This window comes from Equus przewalskii, chromosome 25, assembly GCF_037783145.1.
Source record: "Equus przewalskii isolate Varuska chromosome 25, EquPr2, whole genome shotgun sequence".
In the NCBI taxonomy this organism is placed as follows: Eukaryota; Metazoa; Chordata; class Mammalia; order Perissodactyla; family Equidae; genus Equus; species Equus przewalskii.
In genome coordinates this window covers 883,923-907,249 of record NC_091855.1, presented here as the reverse complement: position 1 = coordinate 907,249, position 23,327 = coordinate 883,923, and the positions used below count along the sequence as shown (strand labels likewise).

General features: G+C 39.5%; 2 protein-coding genes across 4 annotated transcripts in view; both read right to left on the bottom strand.

Moving 5' to 3' along the window:
- STYX (serine/threonine/tyrosine interacting protein) overlaps nt 1-13,055 on the bottom strand; it is a 33,849-nt gene extending 20,794 nt beyond the window's left edge. For both annotated transcript variants that reach the window (XM_070593074.1, XM_070593075.1), the window contains exons 1-2: nt 12,611-13,055; nt 789-821 (exon numbers count right to left, since the gene is read on the bottom strand). In XM_070593074.1, the coding sequence (XP_070449175.1) occupies nt 789-821; nt 12,611-12,667 (90 nt within the window). In that variant the 5' untranslated portion in view covers nt 12,668-13,055. The remainder of the gene's footprint in view (nt 1-788; nt 822-12,610) is intronic.
- A 2,104-nt stretch (nt 13,056-15,159) lies between these two features.
- The window catches only part of PSMC6 (proteasome 26S subunit, ATPase 6), a 77,634-nt gene continuing 69,466 nt past the window's right edge, over nt 15,160-23,327 (bottom strand). For both annotated transcript variants that reach the window (XM_070593072.1, XM_070593073.1), the window contains exons 13-16: nt 23,002-23,122; nt 22,779-22,859; nt 18,529-18,600; nt 15,160-15,997 (exon numbers count right to left, since the gene is read on the bottom strand). In XM_070593072.1, the coding sequence (XP_070449173.1) occupies nt 15,879-15,997; nt 18,529-18,600; nt 22,779-22,859; nt 23,002-23,122 (393 nt within the window). In that variant the 3' untranslated portion in view covers nt 15,160-15,878. The remainder of the gene's footprint in view (nt 15,998-18,528; nt 18,601-22,778; nt 22,860-23,001; nt 23,123-23,327) is intronic.

The window sequence follows — 23,327 nt, the reverse complement described above, 5'->3', positions numbered from 1 at the left end:
AGTTCTGTTCTACGAGACATCATAATTCTTTGTGTATAGGTCTGATTTCTCCAACCAGTTTCTTATGGGCAGAAATTACATTTTATTCATCTTTGCATTCCCCACAGGTCACCAAGAAAGTGCCTCTAAGGTACTCACGTATTTTTTAAAAGTAAATTTTCACTAAGAGAAAAAGGAAATATTTTTAGAAGTCAAGGTTCCCCAGGAATAGGAGACACTGCTTGATCCTGAGGCTAGCAGAGCTGACTGTAAATGATAAGAAATGCAAAAGAAAAATGAACTGCTATGAGGGCTAGCTACCACTTTAATTCATTCCATACAGGCACAGAGTATTCAACTCAGTCTGCTGGAGGACTTCACTATGAGAGTTGACTGGAAATTAGACACAAAGATGAACAATTATTCAAAAGGGTGATTTCCCTTTATGGTCAACTTTCCTGAACTTATATAAACCAGACAAACACAAAAAGCAAAGTGCTTTCAAGAGGGATAAAAATACTGTACCTGTACTCAATTTTTCAGATGAGGAAAAAGAAAGTGACTCATTAAGCACAATCAGATATTACTATGTCCATGGTTCTAATCGAAGGAAGAAAGGCAACAACTCATTTCCCATCTTTTTAAGATCCATCATTAACCTTAAATATGTAATTATTTAAAATACTTAGTGATGAACCTATAGATCATGAGTCAACAGGTCTCAAATCTTTTGTGAAATTAGGTTAAATTATTTAATAATGATAATAATAATATGGGCTTGCTTGAATAAACAAAAAAGATTGTCATACCTGCATCTCTCGTCTCATCGGGTAGGTCCACTCCTTAGAAATGGAAGGAAACACAAGAATAAAAGTAAATAGCATTATGAAAAATGTCGCCCAATTAAAGGTTAAAGATGGGACGTACAAGTGTGGATTTTTAAAAAATACATTATACTTTAAGAATATTCCATAAAAACAGCAGATTCAATTGGCTTCACAAACACCTGAAAATTTAAGTGACAGAAAACAATGATTAAGGTATTCTTTAAATAAGTGGACTTCCAAAATCATGATTATGTTACTTCATACAATGGCTGGAATAGCTCATTAATTCTAAGACTAAATATTCCAGACGTTTCTCCCAAAAACTGATCCTCTAAATCAGAGATGTCAAAAAGACTTTTTGTTGTCTATGTCAACTCTAATCAACTGGCAGCAGATAGCTAAAACACTGTGGAGAAAGACTCAGGAAGAAAAGAGTGCTGTGATCAACAAGCAATACTTGCAAGCAACGAAAGAAGAATGTTATGTGATAGTTATTTGCCATCCCTAATCTAAACTGCCAGATGCTTATCAAACAACCTTTTCCATCTCTTACTTGAGTGTAAGACTGTCTAGTTTAATTCCTTTGAAGATACATTTCAAAGTACAGAGTTTATTCTGTCTTTGGAATGCAGACCAAGACAAAAAAGCTGGAAAATAATACAAAATGCCAATGGCAAAAGAGAGAAAATATTTTAAAAGTTAGGAAAAGACAAAAGCAGTTACGGTGAATTAATATGAAGAATCAAATATAGTATAGATAGTCTTCATTTGTAAATGCATTACATTGCAAAAATTTCTAACTTGGTTGCTTAAAATTCAGAATTATAAATAGTAATCAGGTTTCTAAAGTTAAAACTGGAGGGCCAGCCCCGTGGCCAAGTGGTTGAGTTCGCACGCTCCGCTTCAGTGGCCCAGGATTTCGCTGGTTCGGATCCCGGGCACCGACACAGCACTGTTCATCAGGCCACTCTGAGGCAGCGTCCCACACAGCACAACCAGAATATACAACTACATAGTGTGGGGCTTTGGGGAGAAGAAGGAAAAAAAAAAGAAGAAGATTGGCAATAGTTCTTAGCTCAGGTCCCAATCTTTAAAAAAAAAAAAAAACTGGAAAAGTTTTTTTTAAAACCTTTTATTTTGAAATAATTTTAGGATTACAGAAAAGTTGTAAAAATACTACAACGAATTCCCTTTACCCTTCACCCAGCTTCCCCAAGTCAGAAAAATATTTTTAACACATACAGTAGAAATACTATATATCTGTAATAGAAAGACAGAATAATAATCCTGCAATGACAGTCGGCAGTTTTTAATAAAGAAGAGAAACAAAATATTTTGTTTTTAATCCTGAAAATTGGTCTCGGCAATGTAGCAGAAGTAGACTATAAACCCTGAGAAACCATCAACATAATAAAGGTTAAAGAATATTTTAAAAAATATCTTTAAATGCACAGCTGAACCAACAAGAGAGTGAGGGAAATCCCCAAATAGATAAACACACACAAACACAAGAAAGCACAAACCCAGAAGGGTTACTGAGTTGTGAAACAGAGTGTCCTGAGAGGATCTGCTGATTTTCATGGCCTCATATTTCTTTCTGTTCTTGTAAAATGGTGGTGTAAGGGGGCCAGCCCAGTGGTGTAGTGGTTAAGTTCACACCTCTGCTTTGGCAGCCCGGGGTTCACGGGTTTAGATCCAGGGTACAGACCTACATATCACTCATCAAGCCATGCTGTGGTGGCATCCCACATACATAAGTAGAGGAAGACTGGTACAGATGCTAGCTCAGGGCCACTCTTCCTCAAGCAAAAAGAGGAAGCTTGGCTACAGATGTTAGTTAGCTCAGGGCCACTCTTCTCCACCAAAAAGAAAAAAAAAAGGAGGCATAAAAGAACATACAATGAGGCAGTAAATGCCCAAATCTCAATGTACAGCTCAACGAATTTTTACAAACATATATACCGACATAATCACCACCTACAACAAGATTTCCATCATCCCAGAAAGTTCCCTCACTCCTTTTCTCAGTCAATACCTCCACTCTTCAGAGGTGACCAACCAGTGACTTGTACCACTACAGATTACTTATACCTGTTCTTGAACTTCATATAAATGGGACCATACAGAAGTACAATTTTATGTCTGGCTTCTTTCACTCAACCTAATGTCTGTGAGAGTCATCCATGCTGTTGTATACGTTGGTCATGTGTTCCTTTTTACTGCTGTCCAGTAGACCACTGTATAAATATTCCAGAATTTACTCATTCTCCTGTTGGTGGAGATCTAAGCAGCTTCCAGGTTTTGGCAATTATGAATAAAGACACTATGAGATTCTTCTATATGCCCTTTGGTGGACATACGCATTCACTTCTCTGGGATAAATACATAGCGATGGAATTGCTAGATCAGAGGGTAGGCCTATATTTGGTTTTACTAGATACTGCCAAAAGTTTTCCATAACCAATTTACATACCCACCACTAACGTATGGGAGTTCTAGTTGTTCCCCACCATGGCCTTATTTTAAATGGCACTGTACATGTGAGACATAAGACAAAGCCTAGGACCTGTTCAAAGTGGGAAGTCAGATCAAGACCAAAAAGTTGGGACCCCAAAAGGCAACACTGTCAGTGAAAGATAAACTAGGGAGGAAAAAAAAAACAAAACCCTCACCTAATTCCGACAGAAATGAGTACTCTTGCCTTTCTTTAGCTCTGAATACAAGGTTGGTGGTAGTGGTGGGGTGGTGTCTTCCTAACCACAATCTGGCCTTCACTCACGTTTGGTATTAGAATTCAATTATCTTTGTGAGGCCAAGCGAAAATTCAATGTCAAGTGGTCCTGGGTAGATAAGTGTCCGTGGGTTCCTGGGAGAAGCAAACACATTTTCTCTCTGGAGGAACAGACCCTAAACCTAGATCAGAAATAACTGACATAGATAAGTTCCAATGAGCTCACAATAAAAAATCAATTAAAAAAAAGAGGAAATGAGCCACCATGAAAAGCAGATACAAGTGACTCACATTAACTAAGACTGCAGATAGTACAATGAAAAATATAACACATTTAACAAATTTAAAGAAATAGAGTATCAAAAGTATGACCACAGATTAAGAAACTGATTTTTAAGAGAGCCAAAAGGAATATGTAGAAATGAAAAAGAGCAATTAAAATTAAAAACCAGTGGATAGGCTAAACAGAAGAAAGGACAGGGGGGCCGGCCTGGTGGGGCAGCAGTTAAGTTCACACGTTCCACTTCACGGTGGCCTGGGGTTTGCCGGTTCGGATCCCGGGTGCAGACATGGCACCACTTGGCAAAAGCCATGCTGTTGTAGGCGTCCCACGTATAAAGCAGAGGAAGATGGGCATGGATGTGAGCTCAGGGCCAGCCTTCCTCAGCAAAAAGAGGAGGACTGGCAGTAGTTAGCTCAGGGCTAATCTTCCTCAAAAAAAAAAAAGGAGAAGAAGAAGAAAGGTCAGAGATAAAGAGAGAATTTGTGAACTGGAAAACAGAACTGAAGAAATGATCTAGGGAGCAGGCCTGGTGGCACGGTGGTTAAGTGTGCACGTTCTGCTTCAGCAGCCCAGGGTTCACTGGTTCGGACCCCGGGTGCAGACATGGCACCGCTTGGCAAGCCATGCTGTGGTAGGCATCCCATATATAAAGTGGAAGAAGATGGGCGCGGATGTTAGCTCAGGGCCAGTCTTCCTCAGCAAAAAGAGGAGGATTGGCAGCAGATGTTAGCTTAGGGCAAATCTTCCTCAAAAAAAAAAAAAAAGGGAAATGACCTAAATTTGGAGTTGGAAAATACAAGCAGTTAATAGACATACAAGATAGAATTAATAGGCTAACATCCATAGAATCTAAGTTCCAGAAGGGGGAAGAGATAATATTGCACAAGATGTTAATGAGAATTTTCCAAAACTGGTTAAAAACAGAACACCTCAGAAATAGGCAGCCCAATAAATCTCAAGCAGGATAAGGGAAAGAAATGCACAGGTAAACACTGAAACAACAGCACATCAAACACAAAGAGAAGAACTTCTTTTTCCAGACTGAAAGCAAATAGAAGAATGGAAAAGAATAGAGTGCAGAAAACTCACACATATGCAGTCAATTAACTTTCTGGAAAGACACCAAGGCAATTCAGTGGAGAAAGAAAGGTCAACAAGTGGTGCTGGAACAATTGGAGAAATGTCTGGAAAATAAAATGAATCTTGATCCTGATACCACACCCCCCGTACCTGCCCCCACACAAACGTCTTGTCTGTCTTCACTGCTCTATCTACTTCCAATTCTTGATGATGCTGCCTGGCACACAGTAGACCCTCAACAGTTGCTTGTTGAATGAACAAAAAAAACCTACGTGTGCGCATAAACATAAATGCAAAAATGATAAAACTTCTACAAGAAAACACAGGAGAGTATCTTTGCGACCTTGGGAAAAGCAAAGATGTCTTAGAGGGCACAGAAGGTACTAAGTGTAACGGAAAATAATCTTATAAATAAGACTTCATGAAAATTAAAAACTTCTGCTCAATGAAATATACTGCTAAGAAAATGTAAAAAGCCACAAACTGAAAGAAAATATTTGTAATACATATATCCAACAAAAGACTTGTATCCAAAATACATAACATCAGCAAAGCGACAACTTAGTTTTTAAAATAGGCAAAGAATTGAACAGACATGCCAACATGGAAGATACATAAATGGCCAATAGCACATGAAAAGGTGCTCAACATCATTAGTCAAAAGGGAAATTCAAATTAAAACCACTACATATCTCACTTCTAGGATTTATCAAAGAGAAATGAAAATATATGTCTACAAAAAGACTTGCACTGGAATATGTAAAGCATCTTTATTCATCATAACCCTAAATAAAATGTCCAACCATAGTATATTCACACACTGAAAAAGTACTCAGCAATAAAAAAGAATCAACTACTCAAACATCACAATATAGATGAATTTCACATATATTATGCTCAGTAAAAGAAGCCATAAACAAGAGTCCATTTTGCATGATTCCATTTACATGAAGTCCAAGAACAGATAAAACTAAACTATGGTTACAGAAATCATCCTACTTGTTGCCTATTGTGGGTGGGGCAGGGACTGCCTGGAAAGGGATGAGACAACTTTCTCTGCTGATAGAAATGGTCTGTATCTTGAAAGGAGTAGTAGTTACACTGCTATACATATTTATCAAAACTCACTGAATGGCACACTTTGTGTATTATGCTCTATGTAAATTTTACCCCTATTAAAAAAAGAGAGAGCATCCAGACAAAAAAGGCAGATTACATACAAAGCAAAGACAATTAGATTGACCCTGACTCCTGAACTGCAAGAGTGGAAGCCAGAAGACAGAGCAATAACACATTCAAAGTGGTGAAATAAATAATTGTTAATCTAGAATATATGCTCAGAAAATCATCTTTCAAGAACCAGAGTGAAATAAAGACAATTCCATAAAAACAAAAACAGAGAGTTTATTACCAGCAGACTCTTACTAAAGGAACTTCTAAAAGATGTTTTTTGAAGAAAAGGTACTATTTGTCTCTATTTTAATTTCTCTTAGGCATAGAAATCCTAAGTAACTTGACTTCAAGTCCAAGTAGTTTGTCTCCAGAGTCTGTTCTCTTACTCATGACACTATAGTAAGAGAAACATATGGCAAATATATAGTTATATAATATTTTTAATTTTTTAATGTTTTTCTTTTCTTTTTTTTTTTTTGAGGAAGATTAGCCCTGAGCTAACCACTGCCAATCCTCCTCTTTTTGCTGAGGAAGACTGGCCCTGAGCTAACATCCGTGCCCATCTTCCTCTACTTTATATGTGGGACCTCTACCACAGCATGGCTTGCCAAGCGGTGCCATGTCCGTACCTGGGATCTGAACCGGCGAACCCCGGGCCGCCGACACGGAACATGCGAACTTAACCACTGTGCCACCAGGCCAGTCCCTATATAGTTATATTTAAACAAATATTGACTTCGTAAAATAATAATCATGATTAATTTACAAGGATTAACAGAATAGAAATGAAGTATATAACTTCCAAAGCAGTAGACGGGGAGATGTAATCAAATTGTAAAAACTAAATGTTCACCTGCTCCTTTAATTTACCAGTATGTTACAACCTTTTTTGAGTGTGTGAGGAAGACTGGCCCTGAGTTAACATCTGTTGCCAATCTTCCTCTTTTTGCTTGAGGAAGATTGTTGCTGAGCTAACATCTGTGCCCATCTTCCCCTGTTTTATGTGGGATGCCACCACAGCGTGGCCTGATGAGTGGTCTAGGTCCAAGCCCGGGGTCCAAACCTGCAAACCCTGGGCCGCCAAAACAAAGCATGCGAACTTAACCACCATGCCACTGGGTTGGCACCTGTTATAACTTTTTTATAACTGAAAAGTTTTTAAAGAACTGAGACCAAAGACTGTCATTTTAGCCACGCTACCTCAACTTTGAGCATAATGTGTGCCAGGGAATAAGCACACAATAGATGTGCATTTCGGAGATCCATGGCACTAGATTCTATGGATCTTTTTCTTTTTCTTGTCTTTCTTTTTTTTTAAAAAGCCTCTCTGGTACTCTAACAGCCAGCTTTATCTTCTTGAAGCAACTTGTCAGAGCTGTGAGAAAGAAGAAAAGCGATTAAAGAAATGTGTACTTTGAGTTAACCTAAAATGAAATCTCTACATCGTGCATGATAAAGGAAGAAAAATGGGAATATATATAGGAAAATGGTGTACATATATTCCAGGGAATACTTGGCAATATGCCAGAAGGCAGTCACCACCACCGGATAAACATGTGCTTCTTTCTGGAATATCAATTTTACCAAAAGACTTATTTTTGGAGAAAAAAAATATTTTCATTGGCCACTAATTTAAGGTATTCTCATATTAGAACAAACATGAACATATGGGACAGAATGCAAAATTTACCTGAATTTTTAAATGAAACAAGAGGCTTCAAAGAAATTTTGAACTTCCCATAAGGTTGTAGGCAATAGAACATGTATGCTGTATTTATATAAGAAAGATATTATGGGAGGAAAAAGTAAGTTGTATAGTACAGAAAATGAAAAATTATACCTATTCACAGGACAGATAAGTATACAGCCTACTTTAGTGAGTATCACACTTGCTGTAATAAGCATGCATCCTTTGAAACTCAGAAAACTCCCGCAGAAAATTTTATTTGGAACTATTCCTGGTGCTAGCATCAGATCCCCAGCTCAAGAATCTACCCTCTCTGTTTACCTAGCCCTGATTACCACCTATGGAACAAATCTTAAACCTGCCTTGGGGGCCCGGCACCATGGCCGAGTGGTTAAGTTCGCGCACTCTGCTTTGGTGGCCCAGGGTTTCGTGGTTCGGATCCTGGCTATGGACATGGCACTACTCGTCAGGCCAACGCTGAGGTGGCGTCCCACATAGCACAACCAGAAGGACCTATAACTAAAATATACAACTATTTACTGGGGGGCTTTGTGAAGAAGAAAAAAAAGAAAAGACGACTGGCAACAGATGTTAGCTCATGTGCCAATCCTAAAAAAAACAAAACCTCTTTGTCTACCAATTCTGCTAACGCCTTTGGCAGACGAAGATTTTAAAAATCATTCATGCTCACAGTCTTGCTCTGCCAGACATTCATCTGCCTGAACATGTCCCTAATAACCAAGGGTTGCCTCTATCACACACAGTCTGAATCGCAGCCTGCCCACGCTGCTCCTAAAATCCATCACTTTAGAAATGGTAGTATTAATAGGGCAGACTTCCAACAAAACTGCCAACTGATCTATTGTGAGTTACTACTGTAGTTAATTAGTAGAATTAATTTCCCAAACTTTGATGATTAGCCAAGCAGTCCAACTATATTTTTCAAACCAAAGCAAGCCAGCTAAGCCAAAAAAACCCTTAATTGTGAAACACACCATGCTTCTGATAGAAATTAATTCACAAGTGAAAATCCTACAATCATCAACATGAGCTAGAAGGTATCACATATTAAAACATCTTTCAGGCTCTCTGCTTTCTTCTCATACAAAGTCACATGATCTATAAAATTGTGCTTAAGGGATAGGAAAAATGTTATAAAAATGGTCAAAGACCAATACATAAATAAACGCACTAAAGGATATAAGCTGCAACCATCAGATAAAACAAAAACCCAATTCTTATCATCAGATAGATCAGGTGGGTTGAAACACAGAACGTTTAGAATACCAAAATAGATTACAAATTTTACATAGGTCGGGGGAGCAGTTCAGGAAAAAAAATCAGAATACTGTTGCTGAGCTGGACATTTCACAAAACAGAAAATTAGTACTATAGTTCTCTCCTCCAAAAAAAGGCAGTCCTCCAGAATAAGCCCTTTCCTTTAGTTCCCATCCCTAGCTCCAGCTTTGCTTAAACCAAATGACCAACGGAGATTTCACTCTAAAAATGAGTAGGTTGGGAAGATATGGAGAGGCAGAGAGGCATTCAAGTAAGATGACTCTAAATCAGTTATTCTTAAACTTGGCTGCCTCAGCCCAATTAAATCAAAATAGGTGATGGTGGGTCCCCCAGTATGGTTATTTAAAAGCTCCTTGGGTGATTCTACTCTATAGTCAGGTTAAAAAGCACCATTCTAAATTTAAAGGAGCTAAGAGAGGGATCCCCAGTCTGAGATATTAAGCAATTCCTATTTTTGATTCTGTATTATAGGAATCAAAATAAGAAAAATGGAAAGGGTAATATTTAAGTTGTCAAACTACAATTGAAATAAATATTTCACTATCTAAAAAGAAGATAAAACATTAATTTTTGAACTATAAAAATAATAGCCCTAACTATGCAACTAATTTGTTTAAAAATTGGTATTGCAAGAAGTTTTTTCTCTTCCTCACATCTAAAAAACTACCGTAATCTTGCCACAAGTAAGACTCTCCTATCAAAACTAATCAAGATTTTTCCATTAATTCAACATTCATTAAGCTTATGGTATATACCAGACACTGTGAAGTCAAAGACACAGCGGCAAATAAAATAGGGACTTATTGGGTGACTAAGCTTCCTTATGAAACTTTCAGTCTACCATGGAAAATAGCCACTGACCACAATTATAAGTATGATAACTGTTAAAAAGGTGGGTATAAAAGTACCAAGTGCTACAGAGGCTAATAAACCTGGGGGACTGAACTAGTCTGACGGGTGGGTAGACAGGCAGGAGGAGCTGGCAAAACCTGGGAAACCCTCTCCGAAGAAATGACGCCTAAAGTGAGGTTTAACCCAAGAGCAAGTAGTTAATTAGGTGGGAGCAAAGGGAATGTTGGCAGCCATGGCAGGGGAAAAGAGCAAACGCAATACCCTTGAGGTATGGGGAAAGAGTAAAGCATTTCAAGGACTGAGAGAAGATGAGTATGGTGAGGGCGTACCGAGAAGGGAGCAAAGGGAAGAGGAGCTCATAACGGGGTTGGAAAGGTAGGCAGACGCAAGATCACACCTTGCAGATGATATTAAGGATTTGAACTCCATCTTCAAAGCAATGGGAAATCACAGCAACGTTTTAAAAAGGAGTGACAAACTTTCTGCAAAATGATCTAAACACAGCTCAATTTTTGCTAGAACTGTCCTATACAGAAAAGCCTGACCAGCATGTCTTTCAAGAAACTTGGAAGTATTCTTATAGAGGTGATAGGATCATCAAGCTATCATAAAAGCATTCATTAAAATCTCTCTACCTGAATTCCATTTTTATTAAAATAGAAGCAAGATTTGGATTGTAATTTAGCTTTCCACGTAGTGCTTCCTATGTGGAAGAGACTGTGCTGGCTGGTCATGTTACCGTAACTACATAAGACCATTTGACACTTTACATATCTCACTGAAAACTGGAAAATTAACATTCTGTTTTATTAGTCAGTTTATCATAACTCTAAGTCCTATTTAATGGTTACTCACAGTTCTGTCTATCCAGAAAGCACCCTGCATCTGTTGTGGAAATGCTCCTATGGTTTTGGTGGGAGGGCTCCCATGACAAACTTCACTCCCCTAGCCAAGAAGTGGGTATAAGACTGAGCCCCTCATTGTATTCAGCCCTTCAAGGCCGATCCAAAGGGTGGGCATATGACTTAAGTTGGGCCAATCCTCTAGATTTTAAACACTGAAGCTTGGAAAAAGGCACCTTTATTCCTCACTGTTCAAGCTCTGTAAGAGTACCAGCTCGGGGCAGCTGATGGCCAAACTCCATCCCTGCAGAGAAGCCCCAGAAAAAGAAGAGACCCTGAGACAAAGTAGAGGCAAGCACAGATGAGAGGCAGAGGCAGTTCTGATGCATTCCAACACTGTCTAGTCAAGTCCCTGAGACCGGCTGCACCCCTACCTTTCTGGATTTAGTTACCTTTCTTTGTGCTTAAGCTAGTCTGACTTGGTTTTTGCTACTTGCAACCAAAAGAGAACACTCAATGCCATGAAATAAGGAATGAATTGGCTTTCAACAGATAATATCTGCATCGTTATCTACTAGGCTTTATGTGTTACTTCTGTCTCACACAGGAAAGAACAAAGCTATATTCGCAGTAGGATTTTATAATTTTTGTAGGGATAAGACATGTTATATACACAATAAAAAATTAAATGCGAAGTCTTGCAAACATTTTAAACTGGGGCAGGGAATAAACGAGGCGTGTTAAAAAGAACAATGTATTGGGAATCAGGAGCCCACGGTCCTCACTGTGCTACTGTGTCACCTTGGCATCTCACTTTTTCTCACTAAGCTACAATTTCTTCACCTGAAAACGGGGAACGCTCTACATTATTTCTAAAGTTGCTTCCAGTACTGAAATTACTGAATCATTTTGAGAATATAAAAGCATATCCCATTCACATAATTCCATATTAAACAAAGAAAAAGTGTAAACTCATTTTTTAACTAAGCTAAATTCGACTTTTCTTTCCTACTTAAGTGTCTACTCTTAAAACACGAAATTCTCAAGGATTACTACCTCAAGGAAAAGATCCCTCCAAACAAGAAACTGCACCCTTAGTGAAGATATTCAATAGAATGAATATCTGGTATAAATTGAATGGTCTCTTAAAAATTGAGCTCTATTTTTCCAGTTACTTTTAAGCTGTTTAAAACTAGAAATTTCAGATTTCTTTCTCTTGATCCTATTAAGGCTGAGTATCCTTGTCCTATTACTAATTTCGTCTTCAGAAAATTCTAACTTAACAGCCTGCAATACCATAAACTATTTTGCACTAGTAACAGATAGGAAAAACCTCAATGCAAACGTTAGGCAGGGAAGAAGTACGAAGGAGCCCGAATTAGAAATCAGGACACCGAGTTATAACGCATTTTATTCTAAATATTAACTTCGCTCCAAAGGGCGAGTTTCCTGATTGAAGTTTTCAGATTCAAACCAACTAGCTTTATGACATTTTATTCGGCGGGCCAGTTTTGCGTCAACAACCAGAGAAGACAAGACGAAGCCAACCGCTCCGGGAAACTTTTCCCAGGCGCGCGGCCCACGGTCCGCCCCGGAGCGACTCGCACGCGGCCGCGCCCCGGCCGCCGACGCCACCGCAGGCCCCGGCCGAGCGCGGCCGCGGCGCCGCCTCCGCTGGGCCGAGCGCCGCCCGGCTCCGCAGGCGAGGACCGCGCCTCCCGCGGGTTCGGCGGAAGGGCGTCGGGGCGCCGGCGGGAGGCGCCGGGAGCCGGACGCTCGACGGTTGGGCCCGGGCTCGCCGCTCGGCCGAGGGGCCGCGAGGGGCGGCCTGCGCGCGGCGTCCGCGGGCAGACTCACCTCGGCGTCCTCTCGGCACGGGGGGAGCGCGGGGAACTCCAGCTTCACGTCCTCCATGGCCCTGCAGGCTGCGGGCGGCGGTGGGAGGGACCCGGCCCGACGCTCGGGCTGGCGGCGGCGGCGGGAGGAAGGAGGGCCGGTGGGCCGGAGGGCTGCCGGCGGGCAGCAGGCTTACAGCGAACACGGGCGGACCAACGGGTCCCGGCGGCTCCGGCGGCGGCCACAGCCGGGAAGACGCGGGCGGGGCGGCTCGCACCCGGCCGCCATGCTGCCGCCGTCTCCCTCCCGCGTCTCCGCGCCCCTCAGGCCGCCCGGCTGCGGAACAGGCACGAGCCCTACAACCGTCTCCCTCTCCTCCGCCCCCCGCGGCGCCCCAGCCAATCGCCACCCACGCTCGCCTCCGGCGCGCCCCCGCGGCCGCCAGGTGTCAGCGCGCCGCCGCCCCGCCCCTTCGCGGGAGCGCCGGCGCGAGGGGCGGGGCAGGGGCGGGGCCGCGGCCGGGGCGCCTGGGCTCTGCGGGCCGGGCCGCGGTGGCTGGGGGAGCGACCGAGGCCGAGAGGCGGGGGCCGCTCAATCCGGCTCGGCCCTTTCCCGGCAGGACGCGAACCCCTTCATCCCAGCCCCAAGAAGCTGACGTTCGAAAGGAAAACCGGCCTCAGAAACCCGCGCAATGTGGGTGAGGGTATAACCAAAAGAGTAATAAATGAAGAGTTCATCTTGAAATTATACTAGACAGAAAATGAAACACCCGTCAATTTAAACAAATTGAAATGGTCGACTTTTAAGAGTACTTGGGATTACAACTAGAAAATCTCGAGAAAGAATGGCAAATAGAAAAAGTCCTAAGAAAAAGAAACAGGATAGCTCACTCAGTACATTGTACATGTGCTGAAGAAAGGTCTCTCCAATTCTGTTTGTTAGTATTTCAACACAATATTAATAAAGCACATGGCTTTCAATATCTTCTTAAAAGGAGTTTGTAACTTAATACTGTAGTATTTTTTTTTTAAGGAAGATTAGCCCTGAGCTGTTACCAATCCTCCTCATTTTGCTGAGGAAGACTGGCCCTGAGCTCACATCCACGCCCATCTTCCTCTACTTTATACATGGGACACCTGCCACTGCATGGTGTGCCAAGCCGTGCCATGTCTGCACCCTGGATCCAAACCGGCGAACCCCAGACTGCCGAGAAGCAGGTCATGCGAACTCAACCACTGCGCCACCGGCCGGTCCCAATACTGTAGTATGGTTAATAAAGGTTAGGGATATGGTACTTCCTCTGGCTACGGGGGGATACTATTATCCTGTTTTTAAGCAGATGAGGGAAATCAAGCTTGGAAGTGGAAGAACCCACAATTAAACTTTAAAGATTTGTACACCAAACTGATTCTTTAAAAAACGACCACTGCCACCAAGTAAAAAGGTGAGAAAGTCACTGATTAGCTAAAGTGCAAATTACAATGGATAAAGTAAAAAGGATCACGTGGATATTTGATCTAGACCCCCCACAAACATCCTATTACTTTTTATACTTTCATATTTACGAAGGGCACTGCCAACATAAATAGAAATCGAACTGTTCAATAATTTGAGTATTAGATGACTAGCTTGAGGGTTCCATTTTCTCTACCACTATGTAAACTGTTCTCTACTATAAAAAGGCACACAATACTCTGGTACTAAGTTTTTAATTTGAAGAATGATTGTATAATTACCCAGGTCATGTATCATTCATTCTTTAGTGTTTATGAAACCAAAGTTTCTTGTTTTTTTTTTTAGGAACATTAGCCCTAAGCTAACTGCTGCCAATCCTCCTCTTTTCACCGAGGAAGATTGGCCCTCAGCTAACATCCATGCCCATCTTCCTCTACTTTATATGTGGGACGCCTACCACAGTATGGTGTGCCAAGCAGGGCCGTGTTCGCACTTGGGGTTCAGCAAACCCCGGGCTGCTGAAGTGGAACGTGCACACTTAACCGCTGTGCCACTGGGCCGGCCCTTCTTTCTTTCTTTTTTTGTGAGATTGGCCCTGAGCTGACATCTGTGCCAATCTTCCTCTACTTTGTATATGGGATGCCACCACAGCATGGCTTGATCAGCCGTGTGTAGGTCCAGCCCTGGGACCTGCAAATCCAGGCTGCCAAAGCAGAGTGCCTGAACTTAACCACCATGCCAGCAGGCTGGCCTGTCTTTTTTTTTTTTAACAGCAGCTTTAATAAGATAATCTCAATTGATATCCAAAAATGATTTCCTGTTGTAATTTGTCAAAGCTTTAATTGCCACATGATGTAGGAAAGAACTGTGTATATGTAACAGAACTTTTGAACATTTCTGACATCAACATCCCCTATAGCAGATACTCTTACCCTGGTATCTAGAGATACTTACAGAGTCCACAGGTAAGCTTGGGAAATAATAAATCTCCTTAAGTTTTAGTATATGCAAAATTGTGTGTATGTATGTATGAATTTTTCTGGGGAGAGGGTCCAGACCTTAACATTCTCAAAAGAGAAGTATCATCTCACATAAATCAAGAAAACCAAGTCACATTTATTAGCAAATATTACTTTTAATCATAATCTAAAAAAAGGTTATGGATGTGCACATACTATTTCAATTAATTATTACACAGCCTAATCATAGTAGGTGAACAGTAAATGAAGACTTTCTGGAAGAAGGAATATATAGATATAAACATACACACACATACATATGTTATATATAACAAGATGCTCTTATGAACACCTAATGTGGGTACTGTTCTAAAATATAATTCAAAAACCTAAGATCTAAACACAACTTCATCTTGGTTATTAAATAGTTTACTTACTAAAGAACCTAGAGGACCATAGTAAATGTATACTAACAGAAGACAAGAACATATGCAGGAGAACTGAATCAAACAGATTTTATTCAACTTTTTAGGATAAGGAAAACAAATGATATAAAATAAGTCATATGAAATGCTCTTTTGTACTACTATCTCAAACCATTTTCAATGTTTTACAAAATGCTCACACAGCAAATACGAAAAGCTTCAACATACTCTTATAACTTCTGCTGCAATAAATGCAACATTTACAAATTTCTTCTGTACCAATCTTAAAAGCAGAATTATTGAATTACTGCTTCTTATGATGTTATTTACACATATTTTTATTCATTAGCTTTTAATGAGATTGTTGCCAACACATACATTATTTTCCTTAGCTTTATTTTTACATTAAACCAATGTCTGTCATGCAGCTTTCAAAAACCTTACAGTAAATTACACAGGTTTGTAGTCCAGTTTAGACTCTAGCTTCTTAGAATCGGCCACTTTCCTGACTGCTTTCATGAAGTCTTCCTGTACTACAAAATCATGATCAGCACGAATTGCAAACATGCCTGTGGAGAATAAAACAACGTGACTGTTACATATGATATGTGAATTATTTATTGTTAAGAAAACTAAATAATGTAATTCTATGGAGTAAAGGTGAAGGAGCCTAGATTTACTACTTCTGAGACAGTCGTTTTAGTTTGTTAAAATTACTATCATCGTTCAATAAATTTCCATAGCTATACTGAGCAATATTTGCCAAACTGAAAGCAGAAAACAATGAGATAATTATCTGAATATTTTCAATCCAGCCCACACAGTTCCCGTATCCAATGGCATCTTGAAACAACAAAACAAAATGCAACTATCAACAAAACATACACATTTGAAGCAATGGTTTCTTAACTCTACAGGCAGCAATTCCCTGGAAAGAGGTAGCACGTGTATAGTTTGGGAAAACACAAAAACACTTCCAGTAATTTTGACAGCCATTTCTTATTAATAATCCAAAGCTTAGAAAATAAGAAATTTAAAAAGCCAACAGTGGGCTTTACCAAATTTCAGTGCCATTATTTACATGTTAAAATTTACCTTACATATGTACAAATTAATATTTTTATATGACTTCCTTATTCAAGTATCACAATTCAATTTTTTCTCTCAAGTGTTTCACTAGTTACTTGTCAAATACTACTTTAAAATGAGTAAAAATTTTTTGTTTGTATTTTTTTTTTTTTAACATCAGTTGTGTCATGGATATGGGTCGCAGATCTTGAGACAATCCTAATTTCATGATAAACTAAAGCTGGTATGGTATCACTATCTAATAATTGAAATCTATTAATATTTTCATTGACGATCTGATTATATTGAATTTTCCCCTACATAAAATGAGTGGGTTGAAATAGAAGATTTCATGGGTTACTTCCTATCTTTCCTTTCAAGATTTCTATATAAAGAGTCTTAGAAATAGCCACTTTATGTTCTCAGAAATCTGGTGAATGGAAAAGACTAATTTTTCAGTAGTGAAAGCTACAACTAAATTAGGTAAGTTACTTTTCCAAAACTTGTGCATATGACTACTTTCAAATCATTATTTAGTGAATGAGTGAATCTGAGATACATTCTAATCCAAAAAGGATGATAATTTCAGAATGTGAATGGAAAAGACAACTATAACTGAATCAAGTGTATTTCAACTTACAGAAAGATATATTCACAAAAAAGGCTTGAAGTCTAATAAAAAGAAAACCAAAGAATTTCAGTACGTCTCCAGATGTGAATGTTCCACCCAGGTAAAAAGCTAAAGTTTTAATTCACACAGAAGTCATAGCTCTTTATTGGAAATAATTGAAAATGAATTTTTTAAAATATGTGAGAAAAAAGAGAATATCATAATTTGATGGTATCAGTCCTTAAGGTTATGACACTACTTTTGTTTGCATTCCAATTTCACCACAGCAATCTTCTGATAATAATTTGGTCCAGTGTAGATTTTTGGAAGGAGAATGTCATAAGTTACTCCCAAGTAGTGCAAGCCACATGATAGTTTATGTCTTAATATTTTTGCTAACTAATAAGTCTTTCTGAGCATGATTTACTCTGATTCCCACTGAGAGTTTCTAGAGCTGCAGATCTTTGATCCAGATACTGAGCCACAGTACACTCACGAAGATATTCCTATGGAAAAGCCATGCCTGAGTAGCCTCTTTAAACACTGTCTATTGAATATCTAAGAAACGTTAAAATAAGGCCAATGGTGATATGAAAACAAGAGGAATTCACATATTGTAATACTTAAGTAAAACTGTTCATCTGCAATCTAAAAGTCAGTAACTATAAAAACTACTGTAGAAATTAATTTTTTCAATTTTAAGATTCTGTGTGGAGGACAAAGACTGAATGAGTCTATGTAGGGTTTTAAAGCCACTTGATACCAGAAATAAAAATAGGATCACACAGTCCACAGAGAAAATTATCTTTAAAAACTACCACATTTTACACAAGTTGCACAATCACAAAATTCATAAATGAATCTTTCAAAGCTTATTGCCGACAGACTACTATCAGAAAGTACGTCATCCATTTTTGCAGCAGATACCTGTGGTGCTGGCCCAGTCTGATCTCAGCCATGGGCGTGGCAGATAATTCTGTACAGTCAAGACTTAACTTACAGGCCAGTATCCTATCACATGCATATCTTTTCACATTCTGCCCTAAGGCATCCAGAAATACAGGAGTCAACATCCCAAAGGGCAAATCTCATCCAATGGGGATGACAGTTGGAAAATAAATGCTCTAGTCTCCCTTATTTCAGCTGGGTAATCCTGGAAGGCATTCAGCACATCTCTCTGAGGTCTCAACAGAACCAGGCCTCCCTTGCCTAAAGCAGCTACTTCAAGGGTGGACCTTCATAATAGCTTTCCTTCTTCCCATCTCACTTGCCCTGTTCTCTCCTGCTTCTTGGAAACAATTTCCCCAAAAGCAAGTACCCAAATCCTTGCAAAGCTCAGGCTCTGCTTTTGGACAAACCCAAATACATTTTTAGCAAATTAAACATCAACAGCAATAGCAAAACTGTTCTTTAAACCCTTACCTGCTTCAGTACAAACATTTCTCAGGTCTGCTCCATTAAAGCCATCTGAAAGCTTCACAATTGCTTCATAATCTGTTTAGGAAAAAGTACTGAAAATTATTAAAAAAAAAAAAAATAGACCTTTTCTTTTACTTTCTTTTTTTTTTTTAAGATTTTTATTTTTCCAGGGCTAGTCCTGTGGTTCAGCAGTTAAGTGCACACGTTCCGCTTCCCAACGGCCCAGGATTTGCCGGTTCAGATCCCGGGTGCAGACAAGGCGCTGCTTGGCCCACCATGCTATGGTAGGCGTCCCACATATAAAGTGGAGGAGGATGGGCATGGATGTTAGCTCACGGCCAGTCTTCCTCAGCAAAAAGAGGAGGCTTGGCAGCAGTTAGCTCAGGGCTAATCTTCCTCAAAAAAAAAAAAAAAAAAGATTTTTATTTTTCCTTTTTCTCCCCAAAGCCCCCCTGTACATAGTTGTGTATTTTTAGTTGTGGGTCCTTCTAGTTGTGGCATGTGGGATGCCACCTCAGCATGGCTTGATGAGCAATGCCATGTCCGTGCCTAGGATTTGAACCGGCAAAACCCTGGGCTGCCGAAGTGGAGTGCTTGAACTTAACCACTCAGCCATGGGGCTGGCCCCTAGGCCTTTTGTTGATTTATGCCCATATGGAAAATCTGAACTGAAGAGCTTGCTTTGAATTTGATCAGCTAGGCATCATCTCCGTTAAGATTACACAATATTAACAATCAAAAACTATGCTTCTGTTAAATAAACCAGCACCAAGCAGAAATAAACAGTTCTGAAACTTTAAAACCAAGAAATATCATGAAGATCTGAAAACATTTTAACCTGTTTCTATGCAGTGAAGTTATACACATGTGAACTTCAGATATCTGTCAAGCTATGACTCTTAGAACTATAAGCAAATCTTTAATCTGAATAAATCTAGAACACTCAAAACCAACTGTAACCACAATGGAACTTAATCACACAAGCCAAATAGTCATCAGACATAATTTTATCATATGGAATTTTTAAACGCTACAACAAGCATTGGTTAGCTTTTCTGGGTTCTGTGTAAGGTCCAAATAGTGAGGTATCAGATCTATGATAAAAGCAATATTTAAGTGACCTTTCCATCCACAGCTCAGACATGACATGAAGAGCTATTGGTGTGGGGGAGCAGTTATGGACTTGATATAGAAAAAGGAGAGAAATAGGAAACAGCACAGGCTACCACAATGTGAATAACTCTGATGAGACATCCTTTGTCAGGCAATCTAGAATATGTCAATCTCCATTGAAATCATACAGATATTCATTAATTATTCTTCATTCAGGTTCAAGATCATTCTAAGCTTCCTGAAAAGAGACTCCCAAGGTTGGCACAGTATCTGGCGCCTAGTAAGCACTCAGTATTGGGAGAACCCTAGAAATTGATATCCTTAGTTTAGCTCAATCTTTCCAGCTCAAACTCTTTCAATGAGCAATGAGAAAGTTTGTGACAGGCAACAATCAACTATTGTAATTATTTTGGACCACTAACTTCTAAAGGATTTTTAAAGCTGCTCAGCAATTATACTAGATTCCCTTAGTTCAGAGGTCAGCAAACTTTCTGTAAGGGGCCAGATAGTAATTATTTTAGGCTTTGCAGGCCATATGGTCTCTGTCAAAACTCCTTATTTCTGGGGCCGGCCTGGTGGCGCATTGGTTAAGTTCGCATGTTCTGCTTCAGCGGCCCGGGGTTCGCCAGTTCGGATGCCGGGTGTGGACATGGCACCACTTGGCAAGCCATGCTGTGGTAAGTGTCCCACATATAAAGTAGAGGAAGATGGGCACAGATGTAAGCTCAGGGCCAGTCTTCCTCAGAAAAAAGAGGATTGGCAGCAGATGTTAGCTCAGGGCTGATCTTCCTCCAAAAAAAAAAAACCACTACTCATTTTTGTTCTTGCAGTGAAAACAGTCCCAGACAATATAGAAATGAATGTGAGTGGTTGTGTTACAACAAAACTTTATTTACAAAAACAAAAGGAAGACAGAATTGGGCCCATAAGCCAGGGTTTGCTGGCCTCCACCCTAGTCCAGTCTCTCTCTTCTATAGGTAATTATTTTATAACTTCTCTGTCCTCAAATCTCTAACAATACTTTCCCCATCTTCACTCTGAACTTGCTTCCTATTTCACTGAGAAAATAAAAGCATGCAGAAGAAAAATTCTACAAGTTCCTGCCATTTGACATGTCATCATCGGCATCTATATATTCTGCCTTCCCTCCTATTCTCATAAATGAAAAGTCGATGCTCATAGATAAGGCCAACCCTTCTTCAAAGAAAGTTCATTATCAATTTCTCTCTCATTCCTAGACCATTCCCATCAGCATAAAAAAAGTGCTGTAAGTTCTTCTATCTTATAGAAAACTTCCCCAATCCTCATCTCCATTTCCACTACAGCTCCATTTCTTCTCTTCTCCCCATTGCTGCAGAACTCCTTGAGAGAAATGTCTAAACCCAATACCTTTCCTCCCAATCTCTCTGAAACCCATTTGAAGTAGGCTTTCACCTCCACTGCTTCAAAGAAATTACTTCTGATAAGGTCACCAATGATCTTCACATAGTGTATCCAAAAGTCCATTCTCAGAACTCTTCTTATCTCACACATCGTCAGCATGTGACAGGAAATCAGTCCTTCCTTATAACAATTTCTTCGTTTATCTTCCAGGACACCACAGCTCCTGGTTTTACTCCTAATTCTGTGACTATACCTCCCTGCCTCCTTTGATGGTTCTTCTTAATGTTGGAGTTAGCTCAGTTTTTGAAACTCTTCTCTATCTAGCTTCACTTTGTCAGGAATCTTATCTAATCTCAAAACTTTAAAAACCATTTTTATGTTGCTATTATCTACATTTATGTCTCTAGCATAGACCACCCCAATGAGCTATGGATGCATACAGAATTACTAATCAACACCTCTATTTGGATATCTAATTGGCATCTCAAACTTAATATATCCAGAATTGAATTCCTTATTCTACCTTTAAAACCTTATCTTTCCAGCCTTCCCCCATTTTTATTGATGGCAACTCTATCCTTCCAGGTACATGAGTCAAAAGCTTAAGTCTTCCCTGGTCCTTCTGTTTAGCTCACACCTCACATCCAATTCACTAGCAAGTCTTGTTACTTCTATTTTCAAAATATATCCAGAATCTCATTATTTTAAAAAACTTTAGTACCATCCTGGACCACGCCACCACCATCTTTTGCCTGGATTACTGAAATAACCTCCTACCTGATCCTCTTGCTTCTATCCTTGTCCTTCTACATGCAGCCAGAATGATCTTATTTAACAGCAGTGAATTTTGAAATATTTTCAGATGAAATGATGATAATATCTGGGATTTCCTTTTAAAAAATCCAGAGGGAAGGTAGGAGGTGGGACAGATTACAGTTGAAATAAGATTGGCCAAGACTTAATAATTATTGAAGCTGGGAGATGAGTACCTGGGGATGGAATTTCATTATACTTTTATCTCTACTTTTATGTATTTTTAATTTTTTATAATAAAAAGTTAAAAAATAAAAAAAGCAAATTCCTCTGCTCACACTCCTCCAATGGCATCCATATTACTAAAAATAAAAGCCAAAATTCTTACACAATGGCCTCAATAAGGTTCTACACAATCTGCTCCCAATTACTTCTATGATTTCACTTGCTACTACTACTCTGTTTACTCTGCCACAGACATGCTGGCTTCTTGCTGCTCCTAGAATGTTCCAGGCATGCACCTACTTCAAAGCCTTCTTACTTGCTGCTCCTGCTGCATGATTTTCACCCAAATATCCCCATCTAGTTGCTTCACCTCCGCAGGTCACTGCTTAAATATAACCTTGGTAGGGCCTTCCCTGTGTTTCCCCCTCCCAGCCTCCATTTAAAAATGTACATATTCATGCTTGCTCCTAGCATTATCAACTCCCCTTCTCTTGTTTTATTTTTCTCCATAGCACTTTTCACCATTAATATACTATATATCTTACTTACTTTACTTGTCTTTCTTGACAAGAACGTAAGGAAGTTCAGTAAAGGCAAGAATTGGTCTGTTTTCTTCATTGCTATAATCCCAGCACTTAAAACAATTCCTAGCATATAGGAGATGCTCAAAACACATTAGCTGAATTTAAAACCAGATTTGGTAGGCTATCAGTGATATCCAATAGCATTTTGCTTCACTTACCAAATGTAAACATATACAAAATAACTTATTTCCTTACCTATTTCACCATGCTTTGTAATGGGACCTGCATGGATTTTCAATATATCTAATCTTGCTTGCTCGTTTGGCAAATCAATATCTGAAAATAAGAAATTACAACAAATTCTTTTGCATTCAAGTTTTTTGTTTTTTAAATAAAGTAGGGGGTGAAGAGGAGGTATGGGAAGAGAAACGGACATACACAAAAGGAAATGGACAGCAAGCACAGAGCCTTAACTCACGTATTTTCCTATCTAATCTTCCTGGACGAAGCAAAGCAGGATCCAGTGTATCTGGACGGTTTGTAGCCATGATCATTTTAACTCTATGTAGAGTATCAAATCCATCCATTTGATTCAGCAACTAAGAATATGTTTGTAAATGAAAATCACAGATTTTACAAAACATCCCAACCATTAAAAAATAGATAGCACAAAGGGGGAAGAGGTGTACCCACAACATGACTAACAATAATGTACAACTGAAATCTCATAAGGTTGTAATCTATCATAACATTAATTAAAAAAAAAATAGATAGCACACACCTTTTATACACCTAATATCTTGA